Genomic DNA, 16329 nt, shown 5'->3' on the forward strand with positions numbered 1-16329 from the left:
GGGTTATAGGAGCATTATATTCATGCTAGGAGTTGTGGAATATAAATTTATCTCTATAAACTTGGAGATGTGTTTATCTTATTCCAAGGTCAATAGGAAACTTACTCCGTATCTCCTGTCAACTACAATGTTGGAAACTTCTTCCCATTCAGATTTCTTCTTGCTGGCATCACGTTTGTCAATTATGTAATTTGTGATCTCACTTCCACCATTGTCCAGAGGAGCGTCCCATACCAGATAACAGGATTCAGCCTTGATATCAGTAACTGTAAGATTTCTTGGAGGTGAAGGACGATCTGTTTAAGAACAAAACAGTTAGTAACTTAAATTTTCGACACGGTTTAGAAATTTGTATGGTGAACAGAAATATATGCATACCATAAACTTCAACAGTGACAGAGCGGTTAGCGGACCCAAGACGGTTGGAAGCTGTAATAACATAGGTTCCTTTATCGCTTCTCTGTGCACTTGCAATGATGATTTCTGACTTAGCTTCGCTTCTTGAAACTTCTTGTTTCGCGATCTTCAAGTTCGGTGGTACTTTATCAATAACGACATCATTATGGGACCATTCTATCTTTGGTAGTGGCAGACCAGTTATTTCAGCTGGGATGTTCACAGGCTCTCCGGCCTTAACTTTAATTGTGTCACCTCTAACAGCTAAGCGCAGAGTGACGGTGGGTGGAACTAGAAAAGACAGAGGAAATATATTAAGACACCAAAATAATTAGGAAGATATAAATGTAAATGTGTTTGTGTCTATAAAATACCTTCATCATCCTGAATGACCACATTGAGTGGTAAGGAAGGTTCACTTTCTCCAATGTCATTGACAGCTTTAGCACGGAATTCATACATGTGCAGTTCTGCAAGGTTATCTACTAAGAATGATGTGTCTGGGCATAGTCTCTTGTTGCACCTCTCAAACTCTGTGGCATCATGTCGTCTCTTTTCAATGATATACCCTATAACAGGGCTACCACCATCATTACGTGGAGGTTTCCAGTCAAGTGTTACACTTGACTTCGTTCTCTCAGTATAGGTGAATCTTTCAGGTGATCCAGGAGGACCTAAGTGGGAAAAACGTGGCAATGTCAGAACATCAAGTATGATTTAAAAGGGACAAATATATGTAAAATATGTATTTTTTTATTTACCTTTTGGATCAACTGCAAGAATTGGTCCCAGATCAACAGGAGGACCACAACCATATTTATTCTTGCAAATGACACGGAACATATATTCTTGTCCCTCCAGAAGACCTGTAATATCACATTTAGAGCGCTCAGTGTCTATTGGCTGTCTCCAGATATGTGCTTTGGCATCCTTTCTTTCAATTATGAAGCCTGTGATATCACTTCCACCATCATCAAGTGGATCAGACCAGTTAAGAAGAGCCATCTTTCTGTTAACCACAACTGGCTTCAGTTCAGTTACTGGTCCAGGAACATCTGAGGAAGAAATAACATTATTAATAAAATTATTTTAAATTAATTAGTAGTAATTTATTAGTATTATTTTCAAACAACTACAATGCAATGCTATTAGAATGATATAGTGAAGACAAAGCTCCTTACCAAAGATTTCAACCCTTGTAGCAGCAGATTTGGTGCCACTTTCATTGCTGGCAGTAATAATATATCGGCCGTGGTGCCTTCTTTCTGCATTAGGAATAGTAAGTACAGAAGAGGTTCCTTCATTAACTATTTCAGCCTTTTCTTTATCCACTTCACCCTCTTCTATAGACCATTCAATTTTAGGAGCTGGACGTCCTAATACAGTGGCAGGAATCTTTAGCGTTTGCCCAGCCAAAATTTGAATGCCGTCTCTTACAGAAAGATCTAATTCCACGACAGGAGGTTCTAGAGGTAAAAAAATAAAGTAAGAGTTACAATATATTCTTATAGAAATGTACAGTGCATTTGATATCCACAGTATTCGTCTTAGACAATCATGTGAAACATACCTTGTGGTTCAAGGACTGTAATAGGTTCTGTCACACCTGGTGGACCTTCACCAGCTGAATTGACGGCACTCACACGAACTTTGTAATCTGCGCCCTCTCTAATGCCTTTAACGGTATACTGACGAACTTTGATTGGTCTATCTGTGCAGCGAGACCATTCATTGGTGCCCATTAACTGTTTATCAACAAAGTAGCCTACAATTTCTCCACCACCATTGTATAGAGGAGGATCCCATTCTAATTCAATAGCTGATGAGCTGGTGTCGACAATTCTTGGAATTGGTGGTCCTGGAAGCACTAATATTGAGATAAGAAGATATGATAAGTTGCTGTTCTTGATACACAATTAGCATTTTAGTCTGTGTGATTTGTTACTTACATATTGGATCTTGAGCTGTCTTTGGATCAGAAGGAACACTGAACTTTCCAGGTCCCCCTGCATTTTCTGCACAGACTCTGAAAATGTATGTAAGGCCCTCCAAAAGGCCATCAGCTCTCACTTCAAGAGAATTAAGAAGGTTCCTGTTAACACGAGCCCAGTGAGTGCTGTTTATTTCACGTTTCTCAATCCAGTATCCTAATATTGGGCTTCCATTATCTTTGGGTTCCTTCCACTTCACTAGCATACTATTGGCTGTAACGTCTTCAACTTCAGGCTTGTCTGGTGCATCAGGTGGGGCTGTGAATTGATGAAATTTACGCATTATGCAATTGCTTTTTATATGGATACATATTAAATAATTTGAAACTATCTGATTGGGCAAAAGACTTACTAAATGGATCTTTAGCAACAAGAGGCTTTGAAACACATGGTGGTCCAGGGCCAAATCTATTTTCAGCTGTAACACGGAAGATATATTCTTTGTCCTCAATAAGTTTGGTGACTTGATATTTGCAGTGTCTTAGAGTAGATGTTACAATAACCCATCCAATTTCAGCCTTTGAATTATCTTTCTTTTCTAATATGTAGTTTAAGATTTCACTGCCACCATCATCCAAAGGAGGTTCCCACTGGCATATAACAGAGTTCTTCCTCAATTCATCAAAAGTAAAGTTGACTGGAGGACCTGGTACGTCTGCAAAATCCAATAAAAACCCCATAAATGCTCGCATTCATAATAAAACTTGATTGTCTCTATCACAACTGAAGCTCAAATAGTGTTTTTGCTTACCCAATACATTTACTTCACATGAAGCTTTGGCAACGCCATGGTCATTTTCAACCTTGATAGTGAATGTGCCATAATCAACCCGCAGAGAATCTCTGACGGACATTTCAGATTCTCCATGTCTACTATTGTCAACAGTTAGACGCTCTGGCAAAGAAAGGTGGAATGGTTCATCCACAACAACTTCTCCTTTCTTCCTTCGTGGAACAATTTTATCCACTCTTTTCTTGATCTCCTCTGGTCTAATTACTTCATCATTCCTAAGCCAGGTAATAGTTGGATATGGTGATCCAGAGATACGTGCATCCACAATAATATCATCTCCTTGTCTGACAGCAAGTCCAGATTGTAAATTGCCTGCAAGGAACACTTTTGGAGGATCTGAGGAAAAGTATAAATAGCAATGTGTTAATGGAAAACTTCTACAATCTAATGGTTGCTTTTTACATTCATTATTTTTTTCTATCTGCAAATGCTCTAGGCTTACCCATTGGATCTGCAGCTTTAATTCCTGGAGTGACACGGGATGGTTCACTAATTCCTGCAGCATTTTCTGCACGTACACGATACTGATATTCCTTTCCTTCTTCCAGGCCCTTCACAGTGTAGGTGAGTACAGGAACAAGAGTATCATTGCATCTTTCCCATTTTTCACCACCTTTGGCAATTTTCTCAATAATATATCCCATAATCTTGGTTCCTCCATCATACTGGGGAGGTTTCCATGTCAGGTTGATAGACTTTGATGTGGGATTGTGTGTATCAACATCTTCTGGTGGATCTGGGCGCTCTGTAACATAATATTTTTTAAAAATTATTATTAATACAATTCATTAAGTAAAAAAACCAAAAAACATGCATTGTTATCGGTAGTCATACAACAACTTACGTTTGGCATCCTCTGCAATGATGGGGTTTCTGAGTTCAAGATATTCCCCTCCACCGATTTTATTTACAGCTTTAACTCTGAAGTAGTATTCTCCGTTGGGGATCAGATCTTTAACATTCCATGTTAGTTTGTTTTCTCCTGACATCACTGGTGTGTAAGTTCTGCGTCCAGCCTCTCTGCGCTCCAGGACATAATGCAATATTGGAGTTCCGCCATCATTCTCTGGTGGCTCCCAAGAAACTTTGCAGGTATTTTTGGTAACATCTGTGGCTTTTATGTCCTTGCATTGTCCGGGCAAACCTTTAAAATACAAACATGTACAGTGAAGAAATGTTTTTTTTTCCTTGCTATCATTGGTCAACATTTTGTACAAGATCAGCACTATTTACCTATGACTTTAACATTAATGGATCCTGTTGTTGATCCTATCTTGTTTTCCAGTGTGATAGTGTAGACTCCAGCATCTGCATGAACAACATTAGCAACGTCTAGTGTAGCTGATAAGTGGTCACTCTTGGCTGATACTCTGTCTGCAATTTTCACTTCTCTGCCATCCTTATGCCAACTAATAGTTGGTACTGGAACAGCTCTGAATGGCACAGGGATATTTAGTTTTTCTCCTTCTACCACAACAATGTCTTGGGTCTTTAGATCAATTGTTGGGCTACCTGTAAGATTAAAATATAGACATCATTTATTATCATATAACAATTTTAGTTTTTGTATCCCAATGATATACAATCTGAACAATATACTTACAGTCAGGATCCTTGGCAAACACATTCTCTGAAATTTCAGATGGATCACTAGCTCCAATAGCATTGACAGCTCTAACACGGAGTATATACTCTTTATCAGGAATAATGCCTTCTTCAGCTTTGTACTTCAGCTCTTTAACTGGTCGTGAATTGATTCTCATCCACTTTTCAGTGCCTGCTGGGCATGCCTCAATATGATATCCAATGATTGGGCTACCACCATTTTTCTCTGGAGGCTTCCAAGCAATAGAGATGTGGTTTCTGCTTGCATCAGTTACATGTAACTCAAGAGGAGGTGATGGAGGACCTAAACACAATTTGAGCCATTGATTATTATCATGTTTAAGTTCTAATGTAGATACATTTTTTTCTAGTTTATTTGCATTTTTACTTACTTGTTGGGTCTTCAATTGCCAACAGATCTGTAGGTTCACTTGGATGACCAACACCAGCTTCATTTTCTGCACGAACCTGGAATTGAACTTCTGTGCCTTCAATAACATCTGTTACTCTGAAGTTACAGTCTGGTCCAGTTGTCCTTCCAGCTTTCACCCAGCGTGTGGCCATTTTCTCTTTCTTTTCAATAACATATCTGTTTTGAAATAATATGGATATGTTTAGGTATAGCTTTACCTATCAATATGATAGGGTATACCCTATGCATTTCCTCTGTATGTGTAACTAACACATTTGATAAATGTCAGCCAAACCCCCCCACTTGGCAGTGCCAGAAGACATCTATAAAGTATGGGAGACTAGATTCTTACCAAAAGAAAATATTGCAAAAAAAGAAGAAGATTCAGGCATATTCAATTTCAATTATTTTATTCTAAAGGAAGTGAAACCATCAACCAAGGTGTCTGGAAGTGGATTACTCCCCTCTCCCTATTGCAAACATCCCTATTGCAAACATGTGTTCACTTAGCCAACCCAATAGTGTAAGGGAATTCAAGTGGAATAGCTGTTCAGCTGATGGCTATCTAAAGTGTATGCCCATTCTTACCTTTGTATGGGCCTTCCACCATCATTTTTGGGTGCTTCCCATTTCAGTTCAACATGTCTCTTTGTTACATCAACCACTGTTAAAGCGTATGGTGGTCCAGGGGTAGCTGAAAACACAATATGAGTGTTAAAAAAAACAATTTGTTGAGACACAAATAATTCATTACCATCAACTCAAATGTATGTTTTTCTGCTATTTAGAATAAAAAAAATATATCTTACTAAATGTATCCTTGGCCAACACTGAGTCTTCCAGTTCACAATAGTCACTCTGTCCTACTGCATTCTCAGCAGCTACTCGGAATACATATAAGGAGCCTTCAGAAAGTGGAGTTACAGAGCATTTGATATCCTTCACCGTGGTGTCCACTGTCTGCCAGCCTTTGCGTCTAACATCTCTCTTTTCAACAATGTAGTTGGTGATTGGAGAGCCTCCATCTCTTTCAGGAACGGTCCATTTAAGATCGGCTACATTCTTACTTATATTCATAACCTCAAGGAAGCGGGGTGGAGAAGGAGGATCTAACGAAATACAAGGAAAACTATGTTTAGCACACCACTTACTCAAGTACAATATTTTACAACCTTTCGGTACTGTAACTTGCTACATACAAGAAAGTTTATAAAATGTGTACTGCATTGTCAATGGCTTGTGTACAGCTGTATATACTGTTGCTAGTAGAAATAAAACACTATTGATAGACAGGCTTATATGTTGTTTTGGACTATTTTGTGCTTATACAAAAAGTGGAGGCAACTTACTAAGTCTTTCTTTGCAGAGTACTGGGTCACTTGGTTCACTAGGCTCACTTTCTCCAGCCTTGTTCACGGCTCTTACTCTAAATGAGTATTCCTGTTTTTCCATGAGGCCTTTCAAGAAGTGTTCGGTGGTGGGAATACCATCTGCCACTCTAACCCATTCATCAGTTCCAGTCTTCAAAAGCTCAATAACATAGGACTCTATCTTGGCACCACCATCATGCTCTGGTTTCAACCAGTTCAAGAATGCAGATGTCTTAGCGACATCCTTGACTGTTGGTTTGCCAGGAGGCCAAGGTGGATCTACATCAAAAGAAAAATGCATGTTATATTAATGTTCCTTTTACATCTGTGGCAATGTTAGCTTCATTCTATATGTAAACATTTAACATACCAATTGGATCTTTAATTAAGATGGGCTCAGTCGCTCTACTTGGCTTTCCAGGACCAGCAATATTTTCTGCCAAGACACGGAACTGATACTTCTTTTTGTTTGTAAGACCTTTAACTCTGTAAAAGATAGAAGATGTACAGTTAACATATATTGCAGATTACTGATATATTATTTTATCTTAACTACACAAAACTTAGTAAATATGTCCACATGGGTTGCTTACTTATATGTGGGATCTTTAACAGGAATTTTGTTGCATCTGATCCATTTTCCACTTTCAGGATCGAGTCTTTCAACCCAATATCCAGTTATTGGGCTTCCACCATCTTCATCTGGTTCATTCCAGGTCAAAGTCACTGATTCTTTTGTAATGTCAGATGGTTCAAGGCGAGTGGGTGGGCCAGGTGGATCTGTAAAACAGAATCAATATAAAAAATTATAATATTCCATTGACTGCAAAGACTAAATCTTTGGGATTATGTGGACAAAGCATGTAAATATTCTCTTACCAAATGAGTACTTAGCAACAATGGAGTTTGATTGTACAGGCTCTCCAATACCATACATATTTTCAGCACTGACTCTGAAGATGTATTCCTTAAGAGGAGTAAGTTTTGTAGCCTTAAATCGAGTCTCTTTAATAGTTGATGAGAGTTTGTGCCAGATTTCACTGTCTCCTGCTCTTTGTTCCAGAATGTAGTTGGTAATCCTTGAGCCGCCATCATCTCGTGGAGGATTCCAGGTTAGTACGCAAGATTCATTGGTAATCTCAGAAATATCAAATGCAGCTGGAGGACCAGGTTTATCTGTATATACACAAATAGGCATTTATGAGCTAGGTAGTGTACATTCATCTAAAAAGTGCAAATAATCTAAATATAACTTTTACGCTATTTTTACAAAGAAAACAAATTTGTACCTAAAATGTTCACTTCAACAACTGCCGTAGCTCTTCCGGAGGTATTTACAGCCTCAATGATGTAAGTTCCAGAGTCGCTTCTGGTGCTTTCTGTAATGACAACTGTAGAATGTCCAGGTTTGGATTCAATAGTAACTCGCTTGTCTACTCTCAGCAGAGAGTCAGCTTTGGTCCATGTAATCCTAGGTTCTGGTTTGCCTTTTACTGTGGCTGGTAGTTCAATTTTGGTTCCAGCCTTCACTGTGATGCCAGCAAGCAGTTTAACATCCAAGAAAATTTCAGGAGCCTCTGTATTAATAAAGGGGAAGAGTATGTCACATATATCATATTGTGGGTATTGTGCAGAATCACACTTTCATAAATGTTCAGAATATGAAATACCTTTAGGATCTGTAGCAAGGACATCATCGGTTGGTCTGCTTGGTTTGCTAGCACCAAGTCTATTGAGTGCTTTTACACGGTATGCGTACCATTGACCTTCAGTGAGATTGTCCACTTGGAATCTGGGAAGAAGTTAGATTTTTTTCATGTTACAAAGAAAAACAACCCTTTTTTTTCAGTTTTTCTATAAGACCTCCACCAGAGATCATACTTACTTAGTTTCAATAACAGCATCACCACAAATTTCCCATTTGTCAGTTCCACGTTGGCATTTCTCCACCAGATAACCCTTGATGCGTGAGCCACCATCATACTTGGGTGGTTCCCATGTAAGGAAAATTCCTCTAGAGGTTGGATCGCGCCATTTAACGTTTTCAGGTGGGTCAGGAACAGCTGTGATAGAAGAATATAAATGAGTTGAGCAACACACTGTAAAATATAATCGATAAGCTAGAACACTGTCCAGTCTCTCCTGTGTATTTAAAGGATTTGTCTGGCAATGTCAAGTCATGAGTTAACCATTGAGAATATTGGCATTCTCAACATATAATAAAAATTCAGACTTACTTGCTGGTGCAGACATGTTTACTGGCTCATCAATGTATGCAGGTTCTCCTGGTCCACATTTATTGCAAGCTGATACACGGAACAGATATTCTCTGCCTTGAATAAGGTCAGAGACGGTGAATTCTTGGTCAAGAACATTGTCGATGACCTAAAACAGAACGAAGCCATCAAAAATCAATCTGTATTTTAATAGTTAATAATACAGATAATATTAAATACTGGTTTAATTAAATGGTTAATTGTGGTCCATAAAATTTGGCTTTTAAAGGCTATGTAAGCCAGTGTTGAAATCCTTATGAAATGAATTTTTTGTTTATTACTCACTCTAGCCCATGTCTTGCGGTTGACTTCACGTTTCTCAATAAGGTATCCAGTCAATGGACTGCCTCCATCATTCTCAGGTGCTTCCCAGGACAGATTAACAGTGCTTCTTGTGAGGTCTCCAACCTTCAGCTCTCTTGGAGCACTTGGACGAGCTAAGAAAGGTTACACAACAATTAATAAGACTACGTTTCTGCAGGATTATCATTCAATAATATTACACTTACACTATTACACTTACCGATGACATTAACATTAATTTCTCCAGATACAGATCCTACAGTATTTTGAAGCTCCAATGTATAAATTCCCTTGTCAGGTCGTTCACTTGGAGAAATAACAAGCTCTGCAAATGCTGCAGTTGTTTCGATCTTGACACGTTCATTATTTTCCAAGACTGTACCATTCACTGACCATACTGCAGTAGGAGTTGGGTAGCCAGTGATAGGAACTTGTATTTTAAGAGGCTCAGGGACAATGACTTCAAGGCCATCTTTGAAAGCTCTTAAATCCATGGTGGGAGGTTCTGAAAAAATTTAAAAAATTACATTTTATACATTCCATATGTAAATACATTTTTGTCAATATCCATATTTAAAATGAAATTTTGGGAAGCAATTTGTTTACTTACTGTGAGGATCATCTGCAGTAAGTGGTCCAAGACTTTCTGAAGGATCTGATATGCCAGCAGCATTCTCTGCAGAAACTCTGTAGTGATACTTTGCCCCAGGTTTCAAACCAGTTACCTAATGTATACAACCAAGCAGATAATAACTAAATATGTACAGAGCTGTAAAATTATCCTCTTTATTAAAAATGTTTCCCGTAATTTGCCATATTTAGTTATGATAACCTTTAAAAAATTAAAAAATTCCACATTTACATGAGCATCATGGACATACCTTGTATGTAAGGTCTGGTGCAGGTCTCACATTACAACGAATCCATTTGTCTGTGCCATCTTCACACCTTTCAATAATGTAGCCTAATATTGGGCTTCCTCCATCCTGCAGAGGAGGTTCCCATGTAAGCTGAACAGAATCCTTGGTTTGTTTAGAATGAGTAAGGTTGAGAGGAGGACTTGGCCTTTCTGTAAAGAAAAAGGCACATACAGTTAGTTGCCTTGGACCACTAAACTTTTAGTTACTTAACGGTATATCAACCATGAGTATGTGCATACCAATAGGATCCCTGATCTTTACAGCACGTGTTGCAGCACTTGGTTTGCCAACTCCAGCTTGATTTTCAGCTCTCACTCGGAAAATATATTCCTTGTTCTCCACAACATCATTGAGAGTAGCTCCCAGCTCGTCTGGTTTGGTAATCATGGCAGTGTCCCATTTGATTGAAGCTCTGTCACGCAGTTCAATAATGTACGCTGTTATTTCAGATCCACCATCATACTCTGGTGGTTCCCAGGTCAGTGATGCACCGAAGCGGTTGACGTTACAAACATCTACATTCAATGGAGGTCCTGGAACATCTTTAAAAGATAATCATGCATATTATAATCATTATAATCTATAACAAAATAAAAATTATCCATCTTTTGCAATTGTTGATTAGTGCTTACCGAATTTGCTCTTGGCTTCAACAGGTTTATCTGTTTCTACTGGCTCGCCAGCACCTACTCTGTTCTTTGCGCTGACACGGAAAAGATATTCCACACCGCCCTTCTGGAGTCCGGTAACTGTGTATTCACAGCTATCTGCATGGTCAGTGACTAGAACCCATGTCTTGCGCTTAACATCTCTTCTTTCAACGATGTAGCCAGTGATCTTACTACCGCCATCACTCTCTGGTTCTTCCCAAGCCAGGCTGACTTCTCCATCAAATGTGTCAATCACTTCAAGATTTCTAACAGGTCCAGGAACATCTGAAATTTGATATATTTTTTTTTAATATTAAAATCTTAACTAAAAATAAAATAAGAATTTCTGGTAGCATTCAAACAAAACTTACCAATTACATCTAAGTTAATATGAGCCTCTGCCTTGCCATGTTTATTGTGTAGTATGATTGTATAGCGCCCTTTGTCAGATTTCTTTGTTTCAGGGATTCTGAAGCTTGTGGTATTTGCTGTTGTATCAACATGTACTTCCGACAAAGTTTCATCTTCCCTACGCCATTCAGCTTCTGCTTTTGGATAGGCATCATATGGTACAGACATTGTAAGTGGCTTGCCAGCATCAATCACGATGTTCTGGTCTCCTGTCTTGATCTTGGGTGCAGCTGTTGATAACACAATGTGGTAAATACAAAAAGTTCTCTGCTTCTGCTTATTTAGGTAAAATTTGATCATTCCGATAACCAGTATCGAAAGCAAAACTTATTTTTTTTGTTTGTATCTGTTAAAAAAAAAATTAACGTACCTGCTAACTCAAGTTTTGCTCTTGCTTCTTTATCTTTGGCAATAAATCTGTATTCACCCTGGTCACGGGGTCTGATTTCACACACTTGCATTCTGTGAACTTTTCCTTCACTCATCATTTGATGTTTGTCTCCCTGGACAATGATCATGTTATTTCTCAACCATTTAACTTCAACTCTATCCTTATTCAACTCAGCCTCAAAGATGACATCTGCGCCTGGTGCTTCGAAGACATCAAGTGGTGGCCTGATAATCTCAATTGGAATTTCTAAATAAAAATGAAGCAAAATAATAATTTAATTTAGAATTAGATCAATGCAATATAGACAATAGATATAGATATGGAATTTTTGGAGAGATGCGTATTAACAATAAGTATACCTTCAACAAAAAGTCTAGCTCTGGATTTCCTTTCATCAATTCCGCATGAATATTCACATTCATCTTCTGGTCTGCAGTCTTTGATGATAAGTCTGTGGAGGCTTCCATCTTTCTCAAATTGGTATCTTAACAAAAATAAATAAATGTGTGAATAAAAGGTGTTACCACCAAAGTTCTGCATACATTATAGCAATATTCCATAGCTGATTATGTAATAAAATGCAAGTCTTACTTTTTGTTTTCGCGAAGTTCCCGCCCATTCCTGTACCATTTCACGGCTGCTTTCTCCTTTGAGAGTTGGCAAGTGAAAACTGCATCCTCAAATTCAATAACAGTTTGGTCTTGGAGATGCTGTACAAAATCTGCTGGAGCTTCTGTGATTAAAAGTTCTGCTACTGCCCTGTCTTGTCCAGCAATGACAGTGTATTCACCTTCATCGACGAAGCCACAATCTTTGATAATCAGAGAATGTTTGTATTTGTCAACTTTGTACAAAACTCTTCTGTCCAAAACAACCTCTTGGCCATTCTTCATCCACATGACTGTTGCATTTGGACGATTGACTTTGCAGCAGAAAGTGACTGATTTCTTCTCCATTGTCTCAATATCTTCAATAGGCTCAACGATTCTCAAATCCTCTTCTAAAATGAAAGATGAAAAAATCATCTAAGTTATTGCAATCTTTTACAGTGGAAGATTAATCAGAATAATGCTCACTATCTACTTACCTGAAACTGTTAAAGTTCCAGAAGACTTCACTTGTTCACCTCTGTGGTTACTCAGTTGTACTGTGTAAGTGGCTTGGTCGTCTAGTTGAGCATCTCTTATCCTTAGAGTATAAACTAAATCTTTGTGTACCATGATATATTTGGGACTATCAAATATTGCTTCATCGTTCTTGAACCATTTGGCTTTGGCCCCTTCTGTGTTGACTTCACAGTTAAAGACAAGTTCTTGTCCTTCCTTAACTTGTTGGTCCTTAACAGGAGTAATGATTCTAAGTCTCTCTGTAAAATACAACATTCCATGGTAAGTACCCTGGCTTCATAACTAACATAATATGTATGATAAATATATATACGTATATATGAGGGAGTTGGGAAAGATGTCTAAGATGTAAGGACACTTACCAATCACTGTCAGTTCTGCTGGTGCTCTAGATTGTCCAATCATGGCAGCATAGACGCCATCATCTTCTTTTGGCACTGAATCTTTAACAACAAGTATTCTCCTCTTGCCATCGGAACTGATGTCATACTTATCACCAGACTCAAGGATCACGTCATTTCTAACCCATTGGACTTCAAATGCTTCTTTTGAAACAGAGCAGACAAATTCTGCCTTTTCTCCCTCTAGTACCTCAATGTTCTGTGGTCTAGAAATAAACTCAGCAGCAAGTTCTACAAAAATGGGAAAAAAAACCATGAGAAACTTGATCTACTCGTAACTACACATCTTATTTTACTTAAAACTAAAGATTTGGGTTTTTACCTTTTATTCCAAGTTTTCCTGTTGTTCGTGAACTTGGCAATCTACAGTTATACTCTCCAGCATCCTCCAAGTTAATATTATGAATGATCAAAATGCGTTTTCTGCCCTCAGCGATATGCTCGTATCTTCCGCCATCTGGTAACTCAGTGTCTCCTTTGAACCAAGCAACGTCAGCGCTGGCCTTTGAGACCTCACAAACCAGTTTGACAGATTCCGATTCACAAGCTTCAATATTGGGTAGATTTTTCGTGAAAATTGCTTCTTCCTCTGCAAATTCATAGTAAATGAACAAAATACAAAATAAATTTAGTTAGATGAAGCCAATGCTCCATAATATGTCACGGTTTCATATTGTTATACACTACTATGGTATGTAAATGTTGCTTACCAATGACTGTAAGCAGTCCGGAGGTTCTAGCCATTTTTGACTCACAGACATACTCTGCTTCATCATCAAAGACACATTTGCTCACAACTAAGGCACGTGTCACTCCTTTAGAAATAATATCGTATTTTTTGCCCTTTCGAATTTCAATTCCATCTTTGAACCAATGGACCTGTCATGTACAATAACCAAAGGTGGTTAATGGATGAAAACAATATATTTATGGACAGAAATTTCAATGCTTAAAGATCTGAAGTAAAGTACCTTGGCACTTTCACGGGAAATTTCACATTCGAAACGAGCAGTTTCCTTCTCCTTAACCTCAAGGTCAGAAAGGGGTTTGGTGAATTCCACAAATGGAGCTGTGTAAAAGTATACAATTGGCGTCATTACAAAATATTTTTTTTATTAGTCTACCTCTATTGCTTCCTTCTACCGGGACCCCCACCGATCACCTATAATATGGGTATACCTAGCATTAAGTGATTGATTTTCCTACAGCAGCCCCACAGGGGAAATAAGACATTACACCAGTGTCCAGTTAAATGAATAGATTGTCTGCATAATGCAGAACAGATCCCCCAGAGCAAAAGGCACTCTTTACTATGGCCAGGAGATGAGGATCCTAGAAGGGGACCCCCATTTATTAAACCTGAATCCTTTAATAGTATATAAGAAAGTTGTTTTACTAAACTGGACAACTTTTTTACATCTAAAGTAGGTCATTTCAGGATCAAATAATGACCAGATTTTATGGATAAAATCCATCAAAATGTTTATATAAATTAATATATAATATATATTTATTATATATTATATAGAGTTACTTACGTTCTACATTCAAGAATGCCGATGTCTTGAAATGCTTGGCATCACATGTATATGTCCGTGCATCATCCAGTGTGCAGCCATGAATGATAAGCCTTCTGACTCTGCCATCGGCAATAATGTCATATTTCTTGGTCTTGTGGATTTCTTGGCCATTCCTAAACCATTTAACCTCAGCATTTTCCCTGGACACCTCACACTCAAGAACTGCAGTGGCTTCCTCTTCAACTGTTTGGTCCTCAAGAGGTTTGGTAAATTCAACTGGAGGTTCTATAAGGTTGAAAACTGGTTAGTAGATGCTCTGTAAGTTCTGCTGCTCGAAAAAAGTCATATTGAAAGCCACAACTTTACCTTTAACAATCAAGTTGGCCTGTGTCTTGAAGTCTTTAGCAGTGAGTGTTACTTCTCCAGCATCTGGTAACTGCACATCCCTGAGTGTGATCGTGTGAACTCTTCCCTCAGCACGAGTAACAATCTACCAATACATATATTGTTTTGGGTTACGAGACATATGAATATAATGTATATGTTAATCACATTCCATCCAGGTTTTGCAAGTAATGCAAAGATGTATTTTGCATTGACACAAATGTATTTGAGTAACAAATGTGGCATTCTAATAAAATCATATTGAAACTATATGTAGTAATAGCAGGGTCTGGTACATCTATGGCTGTAAAATTCACTTTATTTACAGAGAAATTACAGGCGGAACAAAATCATGGGAAATTATGTCCCCCTTACTGGTGTCTTTCTGGAGTATAAGGGCCCTTACTCATAGCTACTTCTAGTTGCAGAGGTGGATATCCTATAATTGTCCTGTGCACTGAGGATATAATCTGGCTTTTGCCTCTATATATACTATAGTGACAATAACCTGGGCTATATACAGTATCTATCTATCTATCTATCTATCTATCTATCTATCTATCTATCTATCTATCTATCACAAGCTATATAATACACAGTATTTTTCCTCTTTCCTGTATACAGCTATATTTTTGCAACATTCCGTAATACAGCACATGCTATATTGAAATGTTATAAAAATAATAAGTATTATGATTAATAATAATATAAATAAAACCTACTACAACTACTAATAATAATGGAAAACAGTTAATAATAAAATAATATACTAAAATAATAATTAAATAATTATTGATATTATTTTTATTTTTGTACAAATTTAAAAAATAAATGTACGGTAAGTCTATAGTTTCACCATATTTTATATTATATTTACTTAAACCCTATCTATTGTTAATATTTTGTAAAATTATGTTCTGGAATATAAATCAGCTTTATTTAAATAGTTGTTAATTAATACTGTCCGGGTTGAATATTGCTTTTACATTGCTTAGTGCTCTGGTATCTTGACATGTAAAAGGAGCACTTGAAGCCGGGATAAAAATAGCAGGCGACAGAGTACTTGGAGTGCAAATCTGGACACAAAGTTATGTGGTCAATTGCCTGAAATGGAATTTTAAGCTTGCTAATCCCCATATATGCACAGGACTTTACTACGGTTATCAAGTGAATGAAAATATATTCAAGAAAGGCATGCAACTGAGCATACCTTACCATGGACACTATACCAACCAAGTAACTCAAAATCTGAAAATATTCCTAGATTATTAAGTAAAATAAACTAAATCATCCAAAAGCAAATTATGTATGCTCATGAATATCATTCTCAGTACACTCAATTACAAATAATAAATGACTGTACTAATAATGTACATAAT

At 37.6% G+C, this 16329-nt stretch overlaps 1 protein-coding gene across 1 annotated transcript in view; it reads right to left on the reverse strand.

Annotated features, from left to right (window-relative positions):
- TTN (titin) overlaps positions 1-16329 on the reverse strand; it is a 229028-nt gene that overhangs the window by 66768 nt on the left and 145931 nt on the right. The window contains exons 201-241 of the mRNA XM_075286035.1: positions 14933-15056; positions 14585-14851; positions 14018-14115; positions 13757-13925; positions 13369-13635; positions 13008-13277; positions 12606-12884; positions 12110-12518; positions 11878-12002; positions 11498-11764; positions 11088-11357; positions 10699-11001; positions 10306-10608; positions 10028-10215; positions 9757-9871; positions 9367-9651; positions 9129-9280; positions 8805-8952; positions 8453-8630; positions 8238-8359; positions 7857-8144; positions 7447-7743; positions 7161-7347; positions 6938-7053; positions 6547-6846; positions 6007-6306; positions 5786-5891; positions 5178-5374; positions 4784-5089; positions 4414-4692; positions 4025-4324; positions 3623-3925; positions 3139-3516; positions 2740-3042; positions 2346-2645; positions 1967-2263; positions 1578-1862; positions 1158-1451; positions 771-1070; positions 379-687; positions 106-296 (exon numbers count right to left, since the gene is read on the reverse strand). Coding sequence (XP_075142136.1) covers positions 106-296; positions 379-687; positions 771-1070; positions 1158-1451; positions 1578-1862; positions 1967-2263; positions 2346-2645; positions 2740-3042; positions 3139-3516; positions 3623-3925; positions 4025-4324; positions 4414-4692; positions 4784-5089; positions 5178-5374; positions 5786-5891; positions 6007-6306; positions 6547-6846; positions 6938-7053; positions 7161-7347; positions 7447-7743; positions 7857-8144; positions 8238-8359; positions 8453-8630; positions 8805-8952; positions 9129-9280; positions 9367-9651; positions 9757-9871; positions 10028-10215; positions 10306-10608; positions 10699-11001; positions 11088-11357; positions 11498-11764; positions 11878-12002; positions 12110-12518; positions 12606-12884; positions 13008-13277; positions 13369-13635; positions 13757-13925; positions 14018-14115; positions 14585-14851; positions 14933-15056 — 9975 coding nt within the window. The remainder of the gene's footprint in view (positions 1-105; positions 297-378; positions 688-770; positions 1071-1157; positions 1452-1577; positions 1863-1966; positions 2264-2345; positions 2646-2739; positions 3043-3138; positions 3517-3622; positions 3926-4024; positions 4325-4413; positions 4693-4783; positions 5090-5177; positions 5375-5785; positions 5892-6006; positions 6307-6546; positions 6847-6937; positions 7054-7160; positions 7348-7446; positions 7744-7856; positions 8145-8237; positions 8360-8452; positions 8631-8804; positions 8953-9128; positions 9281-9366; positions 9652-9756; positions 9872-10027; positions 10216-10305; positions 10609-10698; positions 11002-11087; positions 11358-11497; positions 11765-11877; positions 12003-12109; positions 12519-12605; positions 12885-13007; positions 13278-13368; positions 13636-13756; positions 13926-14017; positions 14116-14584; positions 14852-14932; positions 15057-16329) is intronic.

The sequence above is a fragment of the Leptodactylus fuscus genome, chromosome 8, assembly GCF_031893055.1.
Source record: "Leptodactylus fuscus isolate aLepFus1 chromosome 8, aLepFus1.hap2, whole genome shotgun sequence".
NCBI lineage: Eukaryota > Metazoa > Chordata > Amphibia > Anura > Leptodactylidae > Leptodactylus > Leptodactylus fuscus.